General features: G+C 36.4%; 1 protein-coding gene across 1 annotated transcript in view; it reads left to right on the forward strand.

The window, feature by feature from the left end:
* LOC123555789 (insoluble matrix shell protein 5-like) overlaps positions 1 to 13,100 on the forward strand; it is a 28,779-nt gene extending 15,679 nt beyond the window's left edge. Inside the window, exons 3-6 of the mRNA XM_045346380.2 lie at positions 8,338 to 8,378; positions 9,105 to 9,229; positions 11,736 to 11,891; positions 12,960 to 13,100. Of these exons, the coding sequence (XP_045202315.2) occupies positions 8,338 to 8,378; positions 9,105 to 9,229; positions 11,736 to 11,891; positions 12,960 to 13,051 (414 nt within the window). The 3' untranslated portion in view covers positions 13,052 to 13,100. The remainder of the gene's footprint in view (positions 1 to 8,337; positions 8,379 to 9,104; positions 9,230 to 11,735; positions 11,892 to 12,959) is intronic.
* Positions 13,101 to 14,751: the final 1,651 nt, after the last annotated feature.

Raw genomic sequence — 14,751 nt, forward strand, 5'->3', positions numbered from 1 at the left:
AAGTACAAGATATTTGCGTATTTCATAGAATATAGGCATTATGAGCCATAAAGTTCTAAGGTATTTGAATATGTCTGTGATAAGTTATTAGATTTTCATCAAGAAATATGCACTGGTTCTGCAGCATAAATAATGCATGCAACAGGAGCACAATACTATTCTGCAAAAGAACATGTGCATACTTCTTGATACAAGCCTAAAAGTCTTTTTATGCCCCCGAAGGGAGGCATATTAGTTTTCAACTGTCCGTCCGTCCGTCCGTTCGTTCGTTAGTTAGTTAGTTAGTTCGTCAGAATGTTAACTTTTTGCATGAAGGCACATTTTAATCGCGAACCACTGCACCCAGGACCTTCAAACTTCACATGCTGATAGTACTTATTGAGTACACGACCCCTACTGACTTTGGGGTCACTAGGTCATAAGTCAAGGTCACCAGGTCAAAGGTCAAGGCACTGCGGGGGCATTTGTCACCATTAGTGACAGCTCTTGTTATTTATAATACATAAAAATCTACACTTAAACAATTATAAATGGTATAAATTTGCTCTTTAGCTTGAGTAAAACTGAAAATGTTATAATTAAAGAACATGATAAACATAACAACAGTCACATGAAACTAACATCCAAAATGATGCCATACACCAGTCCTGATGTAAAATTTGAATGTCAGTATGGTCTGTTCCTGGAAATTTTGTAATATATATATAAAATGGCAGCCTCTGATGCATGTTTTTTTGTCTAAATTTTCAGGTATTAAGAGGGTCCCCACCTCCTGTAAGGTTGGTCAGGGGAGTCTCCCTCTGGAATATAGGTATAAAACGGAAGCCTCTAGTGCCTTTTTGGGTCACAACTTTGACTTACATGATTGGATACCTCCCTCCTGTTAAGGGGATCAGGTGGATCTCTCCCTGGATTTTCTTTTTTAATACAGGTATGAAATGGTGGCCTCAGGTGCAACTGGGTTTAAATGTAAAGATAGAGAAGGAGATACAAAGGTAGAGAAGGGGTTCAGAGGGTTTCCCCCTAGAAATATTTTAAACGTTCTTATAAAACTACATATATTATAAAACGCTTCTTGTGCATTTTTGGGTTTGAATTTTGAGTAACAAGAGGTTAGCCCTCTCTCCTGTTAGTGAGACTCAAGTGAGGAGAGTGGGGAAGGGCTCTCCCCTGGAAATTTCTGTAATTTAGGTATGAAATGGTTGCCTCTTGTGCATTTCTGGGTCTAAATTTTGAAGTAAAGGAGGGGAATCAGGGGATAACTCCTTCCTGTTTGGTATAATACCTCCTTCCTTTTTGGGGAGGGGGAAAGGGTCTCCTCTGGAAGTTTTTGAAATTTAGGTATGAAACTAGAGCTGCTTTTGAGAAAAGCGCATGTTTCCCACAACTGCCAAATCATCTGAATAGTAGTATAAGATCGGATGAGAAATGTTCAAGCGTAAACCCTACACCCTATATATTCTTAATTCCCAATCAGACTTCCAGTGCTTTAATTATCAAAAACAACCCAATCAGACTTTCAGAGCTTTGACACAACCTAATCAGACTTCCAGTGCTTTGATCATCAAATACAATCCAATCAGACTTTCAGTGCTTTGTTTATCAAAAACCCATGTTTCAAGGGCCATACTTCCAAAGTGCCTGGGCTGATTTGGCTAGTTATCAAACTTGGCTGAGGACTTACTGGCAAACACATTTTTTCAAGTTTGGTGAAGATCGGATGAGAACTGTTCGACTTAAGAGTGTGGACAAGATTTGTGTTAGACGGACGGATGGACAGACAGGAGTAAATCAATATGTCTTCCACCACAGAGTGGTGTGGGAGACATAATAAAGTGGCCTCTAGAGCATTTTTCGGTCTATATGTTGAGGTATAGGAGGGGGTACTTCCCTCCTGTTATGGGCTCGGGAGCATCTCCCCACCTGGAAATTTTGAAATGCAGGCATAAAATGGAGGCCTCTGGTTCAGTTTTGGGTCTATATATTGAGAAAATATTATTTTGTTTGCATGCGACTTCGATGAGTTTAAGTTAATGGGGGGTATAGGGGGAGCACGGGCTCTCTTGGCCATGGCCCTTGATCACCAGGCCTTTATGTTTGTGTTTCGCAACATCATTCATTAAATTTAAATGTAAATGCTGGTCAATATATTTATGTTTTAGTGGTTTAACGACTTATACAAATATTCGATATACCCAACAAAATCTTCTGTATATCCAAATAAAACTTATCGGAATACGAGCTTCACAGGCAGAAGTCATGCTTCACTTATAGCACAGAAAAATTTCCACCTTTAATAATACAAAAATGTACCATTTTGTATTTTGCACAATTCATGGAAATATGCATACAAAAAGGAAAAATGTTATTTCATTGTTATCCTTTCACAGTTTTACATGAAACTTGCATAAAGGAAAGTTTATTTGATAATTACAAGTATAAAAAGGTGCCTTTTTTCCTCTTAAAATAGTCAAGACATTATTCTGATGCTAAAAAATATTGAATTTGGAAGAAGTTTTGCTGAGAAATAGTTAACAGAGTATTTTTTAACAGAGTAAGTGTTTTGGTAAAATCCTAAACATGTTGGTAAATAAATTCTTAACACCACTTTGCATTGATAAAATATGAAATAAGGTAACAATATTAATTTTGTAGTATAAATACCATTTTCTAAGTTGTTTAAAAACAAAAGCATCCTTATTTATCGTTTAACTATTGTAATATGTTACACTTTGTGAGTTACAACCATGTTGCACAGAAATTTCAAAGTGAAACAGCATACTAACTCTGTGCAACAAAGACGTATGTTGAGTTACGACCATGTTGCACTGACTGGAAGTGTCTTCCTGAGATACAACCTTTTGACAATTTTACTTTTTTTCTCTTTAATTTTAAGAATGTGATGTAGATATTTTAACAAGTGATGTTTTTATGTTAAATAAGGCAAATTATGTAAAAAAGTGTATTTGGTAAAAAAATCAAGTTACGACCATGTTGCACTGACCCATCGATATGTTTTTTTTTAGATTCCATCAACTCGCTCTGCAGATGTAATTTATAACTTGATAAAGACCGTAAATTCATCAGTTCTTATTTATTTTTTAATATGACCTTTCATATTTTGTAAGGATTTAAATAATGAATAATATTTGCTATACACAAAGAGATTTTTGTTTTAAAGTCTTATTCTTGATTTACTAATTTGGCTTTCATGCGCATTTGAATTTTATAGTTTGTTTACATTCATTAATATTCACATTAAAATGAACGCATGAAAAGCTTTAAATGTCACCAAGTTCACTTTTTGTAAATAGTAAGGAGTAGCTTGTCTAGTAATTAAAGGAAATAGAACATTTTTGCTCAAAGCCATCTTGAAGGGTTTGATGTGAAAAATACTGCCGTGTCGTTAATGCATTATAACGTATTATTTTAAAGTTAAATAACGGTTTTATTAACTGTCATAACAGCAATTTTTAAGTGGCGTGTGGCGACTGAAAATGTTTCCGTGCAGACTCAGTGTTGTTATATTTTCCGGTCCTTTGGGATCATGGAGTCCATTATAGAATTGCGCTTAAGCCGGTGCTAGGGGACGTGAGAGGTGTTGCACATTTATTATCTCTAATGAACAGTCAAACCTATTCTGATATTTTTACAGATTTTATTACAAAGTAAACAAAAATCCTGCTTAGCGTAAAAGGTTCTTTTGGATAATTTGTAGGTAGATATAGTTTAATAGATAATAGGGGCGGATTTTGAAAAGTTGATTTTATACGAAAGCCGTTTTCATGCCATTCAGAACGCTAAACGAATGTTTTAGATTGGACCCAAGTTGAAGTTTAAAATTTGGGAGAATCATTATATAAATTGGAAACATAATAGTTCAGACATACACTTAGGGCCATATCAAATCCAACACCTATATAATGCTATGTAATTCTATTTTTTTCTATTTTTTGTGAACGGATTTCGTTCAAATTTTAAATAATTTAACATATACGAGGGTTCTAAAAATACATTTTGTATCCTTTTTATTCTATTGCGAAAAGCAGATAAATAGTCTTCTTTTGGTATCTGTTTGAGACACTGATAAATGGCGCTGCCAAGAGAACTTCTAGACTTATATTTCTTTCCAGAAAGCATTTTCTTAAGCCTTGGAAATAAAAAAGTCACAGGGACTCAGGTCAGGTGAATAAGGCTGATGGTTTACAACTTCCACCTTTTCAGAAGCCAAAAAAGACTTAATAACCTCGCACTTGTAAGAGGAGGCGTTGTCGTGTATAAGATAGACTCCTGACCATCATTTGCTTGGACGTTTCGTATTGTAAACCTTTTTTCACTTTCTTCAGTACAGAGTTCTTGTATAATAGTCCAGTGAGTGTATGGCCAGATGGACAAGGCAAATGAACGACTGGCCCACTAGAATTAAAGAAAATTGCGTACAACATCTTTTTAGAACTTATGGTTCTCTTGGCAAAACAGGGGCATTTTGATCTTTTCGCTTCCATTGCTTATTATCAGCCATTTTCTGTGGCTCAAACATGTGCACCCAGCTTTCGGTTAGAAATAACCCGACCATCACAACCATTGTATGTTTTCAAAAGTTCCTGGTCACATTTAAGGCGTTGTTTCTTTTGCTCCTCAGTGAGCAAATGAGGTAACCACCTAGCGCAAACCTTTCTCAGGTCCAAACGCTTTTTCAAAATTGTTTGCACACTGCCTTCTGATATGCCATTACAACTGGCTATATCTTTCACCGGTAATCGCGCATCCTGTTTGACCACAATTTTTACAGCAGCGATGTTTGCCTTGATAACAGAGGTTTTAGGCCTACCAGCAGGGTATCATCTTTGACAGATAATTTTCCAGCTTTACAAGCTTTAACCCACCTAAAAACTGTGCGCATTGAAATGGCCTGAGGTCCATATATACCGCACAATTCATCAAATATCTGCTTTTAATCTATATCAAGTCGAATGCGGCATTTAATCAGTCATTTCTTCAATTTTACAATGTGACAAGTAAATTGGTCAGTGTATTATGACTGCATGCATTTCAATTTGAAATAACTCGGTCAATTGAAAAGCAATTTGCACAAGATAAACGGATATCGTTAGCTATTGGACACAAATAGATTCATTTTTTAAATATTTGCAGTCAAAATATCGTTGTTTATATAAAATCCGATTCACTTACTGAGTGAATGTCCGGAATGCAACATGCCGATTTCGCGACTGCGCTCTTCGATATTTATCCTTACTATTACAATTTTAATAGCTAAATTATGTTTTTTAAGGGTGAATAAGATTTTAGAATAACTAAATGAAAATAAAAAATCGAGATTTTTGCTTACCAGCATTTCCTCGCGCAAAGTTTTGAAATCGTGCACGTACCAGGCGCAAAACTGCTGGATCGTCACGGTTGAAAGATTTTATTATTTCTGTACAACTTTATGTATAGCTTATAACTAATACATTGAACAATATTGGAGAAAACGGAATTTAAAAAGTATCAGGTCAGAAATGAAAGTGAAGATATAAAAAATAATCAAAACTGCTATTTTGTTTACGTTGCCATGGAAGCAAAGTGTATTTCATTGTTCATAACTTTTTCATAGTGAAGCTGATTTTGAAAAACATTTCACTGCCTTGACATAACAAACATAAGGTAAATTACAACAATTTTTGTCTTTTCTTTTAATTAGAAAATTTTTAACGATCGTGCGAATTTTTTTTTTCTGGTAAGAATATTACCTTTTAACTCTACCATGAAACAATTCTACTTTTTTAATTTTATTTCTTCTTTAACCACTAAGTACGATAACTGGATTCTTTCTGTTATTAAATCGACGAGTAATTGAATAAGGCATAAGTCTATATCCTGAAGAACTGGATATCACTTTAGACCAGACATTCATTTTGATTTCACGATGAACTTACAATGTAAGAATAACTTAAAAACAACTTAAAAAAAACAACTTAAAGCGTTTCTTAGTCACAAAGGCTTATTTTCATACCAAATAGCCTTCCAGGCACTTAAAAATCTCTTTTGTGTTTATATAACTGCTCCACATTTTTATAGATCGATTGTGGATATAACTATACAGCCAGTTAAAAGTTATTTAAGACATTATATTTTCATATAATGAAGACAGTTCTGTATTTGTTCAGTCCATCCGCAAATGCCGCAGTGCATCTGTCGGGTTGCCTGAAATCAATTAGCCAGCTCCGCACATGCCTCATTGTATCTCGTTGTATCATTGTATCTTATAGATTTCCTCTCTTCCTTTTCAGCCAATACGACGCATCTTTGGCAATAGCATCGTGTTATCATTCTTTCAAGCATTATAATTTATAGAAAGCCATGTCACGATGTAGTTAAGCTTGCAGCTTGACATTTTTTGTCGATACAAACGGGCTAAACTGAAATGTTTCCATTGTATATTTTTTATTACGTTCTAAAGCAGTCTGTCATGGATAAAACCTCTTGACTTCCAAAGCTTTCCGTATTATTCTAGCATTAAACTGCTGTAAGTGTCGTTTTCAATGGGCGTTTTAACAGGAACAAAGATGTGTGTTTAAGAAGAGACTCCGTGCTGTTGAAACATCTGTCTGTATACGCGTCCCATGGCTTAAACATATTTCAGTCCTTTATGTATAATTAAAACAAACTTGACATGACATAAATGCTTAAAGATACATAGTATTAATTTAAATTAGCTATTTATACGTGCTAGAACAGCGTTAACGAATGTTACCTTTCTGCATGATTCAACGTTTGTGCCCTCAGCAGTCAATTCCCCGAGATAGATTCTTCACGTGCTGTCACACGATAAATCATTGTCGTTGAACTTAAATCATTGTCGTTGACCCTTGTCGCAGATTTGTTTTTATATTGTTATGAAAGAGACTTTATGTTGAGCCTTTCTCCAGATACGCAAGCAGATATTATAACTGCATTTAATAATACATCACGCTATCTGGATGATATTCTTAATATGGATAATCCGTTTTTTGGTCATTTGATGGGTACTATTTATCCTAGGGAGCTTCAGTTAATTAAAACTAACAATTCGGATACTGATGCTTCATTTTTAGATTTACATCTCTCTATTTATCACAATATTATACATACCAAAATTTATGACAAGAGGGATGATTTTAATTTTAGTACTGTAAATTTTCCCCATTTGGATGGGGATGTACCTCAGGCTACATCTTATGGGGTATATATTTCTCAATTAATTCGGTTTGCCAGAGCGTGTAGTCATGTCAAGCATTTCAATGAACGTAATCAATATATTACAAGTAAACTTCTTCAGCAAGGCTACCGTTATTACAAATTGCGTAAATATTTTACTAAATTTTATTATCGTAATTCTGATTTAGTTTTAAAATTCAATAGTAATTTAAAGACACTTCTGCGAGAAGGTATTTCTAAACCCGTTTTTATGGGGATGTGGTTTACAAACTTCGTAAGATCTTGGGTCATGGTAATTTTCCAAATGTATTTGAAAAGATTATCAAACGTTTTATAAAAAGAGGTTACGACCCAACTGTTTTGAGACATACCGCATGTTTAGTGTTCAACCCGTTTACAGTTGGACACTACGCTTCCCTCTTTGATTGCGTCTGACGGAAGAGGGGGAGGACTCTATGATGAGCAGTTTTTAAATCCTACCAGGACTGAACTGTTTTGATATTTGTCTTCTGGCCTGTTTCGTCGGGCCCTTAAGGGTGTTTCTCTTGTTGCTCTGTCTTCTGAAAAGGCATTGAGTACATACGTTATTGGTTCTTAAGGTTTGCTTTTTATATATTTATACACGAGCATTTTTGTGTTTTACATGCCATGCCTTTTTGTTTCCATTACGTGTGTTAGAGATTCACCTGGAGGGGATTATTTTATTTACACTGTCCCATGTCTTTGGAACATGGTGGGGGTAAGAGTGAGGTTGGGTGCGCACCATAAACCGGTTTAAACTCCCCAGTGGTGTTTTTGCCACTGACCGTTCCAAGGCGGTGCCCCACTGTGTTCCTTTGTTTGTTCGTTTTGTCCTTGTGTGTTGACTTTGTGTGCGCGCGTGTGTGTATGCTTATTGTTCGTCTTGTCCTTACGTGTTGGCTTTGAGTGTGTGTGTGTGTGTGTGTGTGTGTGTGTGTGTGTGTGTGTTGTTTGTTTTGTCCTGATGTGTAAGCTTTGAGTGTGTGTGTGGTGCACGCGTTTGCGTGCTGGGGGGTTCGTTTTGAGGAGGCTGCGCTTTTGGTGCGTGGCACTTCCTGTTTGATATTTTTCTTTGCTTTTTTACACTCTTTGGAGTTTTTGTTTCTATTTCTATTTCAGAACTCGGTAGTAATACTCATCTCTCTCTTTGCAGTAGCAAGGTATGTTTAAACATGTGCCTAACGTTATTAGTAAGTTTTTGCGTAAGGAGAAATGTTCATTGATTGCTTGAATCTGCCGTTATGTCTTTCCTATTTATGTTGTGTTTTGAGAACCTGCGGGTTGAAAAGATCAGGCATGTGACTTCGCACTAAGTATCGTAAAGGGTAATGCTGTCAGATGTCCATGCAATAACTAGAATGATAAATAATACACGTAAATTTCACAGACAATTCTTTCAAGAAATACCTCATAAATGCTGGATTAAAAAGTCAATTAAAGGGTTAACATATCCCCGATTTGTGATATAATTTTTAAACCGATTCGCAACTTACAATGGCAGACAGTAACGATTAATGCAACACTGTATCGCCCGAGAAACATAAATAAATCCCATAGTATGATAAAGGATTAAACATTTCCCTAAGTGGAATGTGCGTAAGAAAAATGAAAACAAACCCACTTTTTCTTCTCGTCAAATAGTAAATTTTCTGCCGGGTAACCAACCAATACCGTAATTATACAATAAATTTAATACCCTTTACAGGACCCTAATTTTATTATTATTATAATTTCTCAGAAACGAAAAAGAGATCGAGATCGTCTGTTTGTATCAAAAGACACGGTGTGTCAAGTTTGGTTAATATCTGTACATTGTCGTAACGCAATCATTGGTTTTACCTTTATTTAGTTGTTTGTTTCTGTAAATCTTTTGTATTCTATTGCAGTGGACAGTGTATTCCAAGAGGATTAGACAGGGCGTCGAAGGTGTTCAAGGCCTATGATACTGACAATAATAGTAGAATATCGAGGAATGAAGGGATAATGACTTTCAGAATTTCTGATAGCAACTGTAAGTAAATTTAATAAATGACCAAATTACAAATTACCTTTTTATAGTCCAACTGTCTTAAGCAGCATTTATTTAACATAATATCTCGGCTAAAATTCTGGAACACAAAGCAAGTATGTGTTGATATCATTTCACGGCTTCAGAAGTATTTGGGACTATCAGTTTAGCAACCTCAAAATGATACTTTAATAAGAAGTACATTATATAATCATGTTATGTAATTCATATGTAATACAATCAAAGAATTTGTCAAAAATGTGGTAGCGAACGAGGTACGTTAACAATATTCATGCTTATACATGTGCTGGATACCGCGGCACGTTCATATTGAAGTCTAAAGTCTATTGAGAATTGGTAAAAGTCATAAAGATCTCCCGAGATGCAATATAAATAATATTCAAACCGGATTGATAACTGACTAGGAGTACATTAGTCAGTCAAATTGCTGGACTGCACATGGCTTTTTAGACTTATGCTTTCTCGTCAAGGTATGAGCCTGTCCTTCTTGACTTTCCTTTAGGATTATGGAGAATATTATTTTTGCTATCACAGAATCCCGCTTAACCCGGTGGTAGCGGGTGTGAGGGGTGTTGCATTTTATTACCTCTTATTAACAGGCTTAATCAAATCGTGTCTGCTCTTATATTGCTTGGTTGCGTTCTATGCTTCCAACGGATCTATTAACTATCACAACAGCAGTCTTTATGCTGTAAAAGGTATCTCCGTACTTGGACTTAGTGTTGTTATTGGAAAGGTCTATCAGGACCTCTCCAGAGTGTTGACTTTCCAACTAGGAGGATTTAGACTAATCTACTAATTTTACGGCGTTATATTTCACTTTCTAGCGCAAGTTACGACGAGCCAGTCTAAAATGACCCAATGCGCTTGCGCACAAGTAAGTTTTGAAATCCTCTTAGACGAAAATAACTGTTCGTTTAAAATAAAGACATATAGTGTAATACTATTGTTACCAATGTTGGAAACGGTTCAGTATATATATATATATTCTTTGTTTGCAGTATTCAAAGATATGAATATGAATTGAATCACGTTAAAATGTATTTCGTTCAATTAAACGAATTTATTGTTTAACTGGCGGGTTCGTTTGTCCCGTTCGGAATATCTGCCGTAATAAGAAGAGGTCTTCCCAGCTTCTGTGTCTTCCACCCGATAGTCGGAGACGTCCGTTCGATTGGAATTTTCTTGTAAGCTTTTCTAAAGCTTCTCGGAAGCTATTCTCTTGGGCCCAAACTAACGGGGCAGTTGACAAACAAGCCTGTCAGGTGAGGTTCTCGCAAAAAATGGTAAGATGCTAATTTGGCAGCTTTCACCAGGGCCATGTTCGGATTGGCGAAGGTTGATCATAACCTGAAGATGACTTATTGATTTTGAGGTCATTAGGTCATGGTCACAGTGACCTGCAACAAGGAAACTGTTTTTCGTCTATAGCACAACCTATCATATAACCAGTGACATAGATAACAATTTTCTGGTATAGCTGGACCTCTCCCTAGGTTTCTTTTTTAAAAGAAGCCTACTTGTTTTTAAAGTATTGGCAAAATAGCAAATGGCGGATTAGCTCCTTGATTCAGTCTAAAATAGATCTCCCGATGTGCGGTATATGCTGGACTGCACATGGCTAGTTAGACTTATGCTTCCTTGTCAAGGTATGAGCCTGTCTTTCTTTACTTTCCTCTAGGATTATGGAGAGTATTGATTTAGCTACAACAGAATTCCACTTAAACCGGTGGAAATAAGGAGTGTTGCACATTTAATCACCTTTTATGAACAGACTCAATCAAACCGAGTCTGCTTCTATGTTGCTTGGTTGCGTTCTAAGATTCCATAGGATCCTTTCACAGATTTCATTTAGAAAAGTGCATTGATTTGTAAGCAAAGCACAGCCTTATTGATTATTTTACGTTGCTCTAAAATCTGTAACATTAAAAGATAATATATGAAAAGAATGCATCTTTTCATTCAAGAATACATCCATTGTATAGCAAGAAAATGTACTTTATTGCGCCGTTCGACAGAACTCGTAGCGAGAAAGAGTTACACGCGGTGAAGCTAAAACCAACCTTATATATGCATATGAATAATAAATTTTGCATATTTCTGCCGTATGATAACCAGTTAAGATTCACATTAGCTACATAAATAGCTGGAAAAGTATTTAGTTATCTACTTGATGTTTGCGTATTTTCCAAGTTAGATAACTATTTTAACATAAATAATAATAAACTCTGGAAGTATTCGATTTCCGACAACTGGCAATACATACTAGTGAGTGACTTATCAAACTTACCACTTCACCATTTGAACATGCTAATCTAAACTGGCTACTAGTATCCAGTTACTGGTGACAGTTTGGACATTCATAGGCTTAAGGCCGGTAACTAAGTGCAGGAGGTTAAACACGTGCATCCAGAGCAGCGAGTATAAACATGTGTTTACTAGTGCAGTTAGTATTTGCATGTGTAACAAATTGTTTTGAATCTTACAGCTGATGGTGCTCTCACTCCCGACGAATTTTCAACGGAGTGGACATTCTACAACTCGAAATCATATATGCCATTCTTCACCGCTGGCGACAGGAATGGGGACGGGAAAATTGACTTTAAAGAAGGAAACCAAGCTTTCGACTATTTTGACAATAATGGTAAACTGTTTAAACATCTAAAAGAGAATGTCATTTCATTTACATATCTATTTTAAGTCATATTGCTATGTCCGCAGAATATAAGATGTTTCAACAGGATGCAATTTGTTTTTCTACTAAGCAAAGAAGACTGAAAATGACGTTATAATGCATCGAAATTTTTATACGTCACAATTATTATACCGGTATGTTTTAAACGAAAACTACTAAAAATATGCATATACTTGGTTGTTGTCGTCAAGGTTACATAATTATGTTTTATATAGTAATAGAATCGAAACAGTATATCTCAAACAGTTTTTTGTCGAATACATTCATTGTCATTCATTATTATACTTAGTTCCTTAGCATTTGAATTCCAACCGGTCTTTTTATATTTTCAATGACACAGTCACTATTTGGGTTATATTAATAATGTAAGACAGTTTTATTCAATGAAATATTTCATGAGTTTACATTTTCTATCAATACAAACAAGAGTACTTCTGTGCACAGCAAAATACATCCGAAGCAAAGAAATCTCTAAAAAAACAGGATTGCCTTGTGATTATTCCAATGTACTGACAGTCACTGTGATATTACCCATTGGCCCACTGACTCAGAGGGTTTCCACTGCTGGTGAAGAACGTACACGCCAAGTTACTAGCAAAATAATAGTCTGATAAACACAGGTCAAATCAAGTTGTTGAGCAGAAACGAAACAGCTCACAGACGGACGGACGAAAGTGCTATTACATATCAAATACCTTATCGTATTCGCAATGAATATGTTTTGTTTTGAGTTTAGAATTAACGAATCAACGAAATGAAATAGTTAAACAATTTTGAAAATCTTTGATAAAACTCTGAAACTTTGCCTGTACACATGCTTCGTCAACGTACTTACTCTAGACTGAATGTTTGTTTGTCGTCTGTAATTATTTTTTATTATAATTGGAAAGCACTTACAATTATTCGGACTTGGCGAAGAACACTCTTCTGATATTTGTTTCCTGAAAATTAGCAGGTAAATCAGTGTTTTCTTATTTCTGTATCTTAATATTAATTACATTTATTTATTTATTGTAGAGGATAACGAAATCACAACGTTGGAGTTTTCGAGAACCTGGGAGTATCTTGATAACTATTTCAATTCCAATGGAAACACAGAGAAGAAGTGATTTATATACCATTCTGAATGTACTTTTTTAGTAAAGTCTATACAGCTAATATGTATTGATATCTATTTTTGATATGGGCGGCTACTTGTATGTAGCTTTTCAAGTCTTGTTTTTGTCTTTGTAGCATCTACATTTTCCGTAGTTCAACAAACAGAATGTCCACAGTAACAAAACAAAAGACGTTTTTACGTCGTGGTAATATTTAAGGCCTTAATTAAAACATTATAATTTGAACTTACTTTGAAGTAGTTTTAAATGTAGGGATAGTGCATATTCTTTCGTGCGAGGGTACAAACGTATCCCGAGGGTTTCTTAAGATGTTATAACACGAAATGAACATGCGCCAATGCTATTCTAGCATAAAACGCGTAAAACTGATAAATGAATACATTGTCATTCAACGTCATTAAATTTTCATGATATGCGCGGAAATGTCTGAGGTGTTTATTTTCTTTCCAGTTATCCGTTTCGTGGTCAGTTGACGTTTACGCTTTGCCACAGAATGCGCATACATAGAAGGTGTTTTAACAGCACGTTAGCGCGAGAATCTCTCTGTTATAGTACCGTCACACCGGAGAAGCGTCCTTACCTCGCTGCTACGGCGACGATAAATGGATCTAGAGCGTATCATGGTCGCCATAAGCGTGGTGGAAACGCCAGACATCGTATTGTGGTCGCCATGGTCGCCAATGATCGCCGAGTTACGGCGATTGTTTTGGACATGTTCAAAACAAACGCCAAGGTTCGGTGATCCGTTCTGAAACGCGTTGAGAACGCGGTGGAATCGCGAAGGTCGTTAGACAGGCATCGTAACATCTCCATGAACGTATTATAAGCGCAGTACACGCGTGGCAAAGACGCTGCAAAAACGGTAACATTTGCAACGGTGTCTTCATTGCATGCTCACCACGACCCTCGGGTTTCTCACACGACCCCACTACGCGTTTGGAGTCCTTATGGCGTTGTTAGGGCGATCTTACTTATGATTTCACCACTGTTATGCAATTGCACACATCCTCGTGGGGCTCCCAGTGAGCACATTGCGTTCTCATGGGGTTCCCACTGCGTTTATGGAGTTCTCTGATACGACTATGGCGAGGTTAAGCAAGCTTGCACTACGCTCCTAGGTGACATGCTTTTCATGTGTGACCTGCCATAAAATTGCTCTTTCAAAATTCATACATCAGTGTTTCTGTTGTCTTCATTGCGTGTATGTCACGTTCATCATTATGGCAGAAAGTATCCAGAACTTGCTTTTACTACAACAATTGATTATTGTGCAGCAGCAGCAGCAGCAGGCAGACAACGATGTTGCAGCTTATTAAACGGCGACGAAGGAGGAGGGCAAGGCAAAGACGAAGTTGGGTTAGGCCATGGCTATGTGAAGTTCGAAGGTCTGTGTGGGCACTTTAACCGCCTCATGCCTGAGTTGAGGCGCGAAGATTCTGCATTTTTCCACAATTACCCCAGAATTCCACCAGATATGTTTGATAAGCTGCTCACTAGACTTGCTCGGGTAGCTTGTTTCTTCGGCATTGTATTTCTCAAATAAAATGTCAGAAAATCTGACAGCCTTTTATAGTCGCCATGATCACGTGATAGAAACGCCGTGAGGTCACCATGTAGTCGTGATACACGTAGAAGACGCCTGGTAAGAACCCCATAAGTTCCTGTTAACGCCATTACCAAGCCCATAGATC

This window comes from Mercenaria mercenaria, chromosome 7, assembly GCF_021730395.1.
Source record: "Mercenaria mercenaria strain notata chromosome 7, MADL_Memer_1, whole genome shotgun sequence".
Lineage (NCBI taxonomy): Eukaryota > Metazoa > Mollusca > Bivalvia > Venerida > Veneridae > Mercenaria > Mercenaria mercenaria.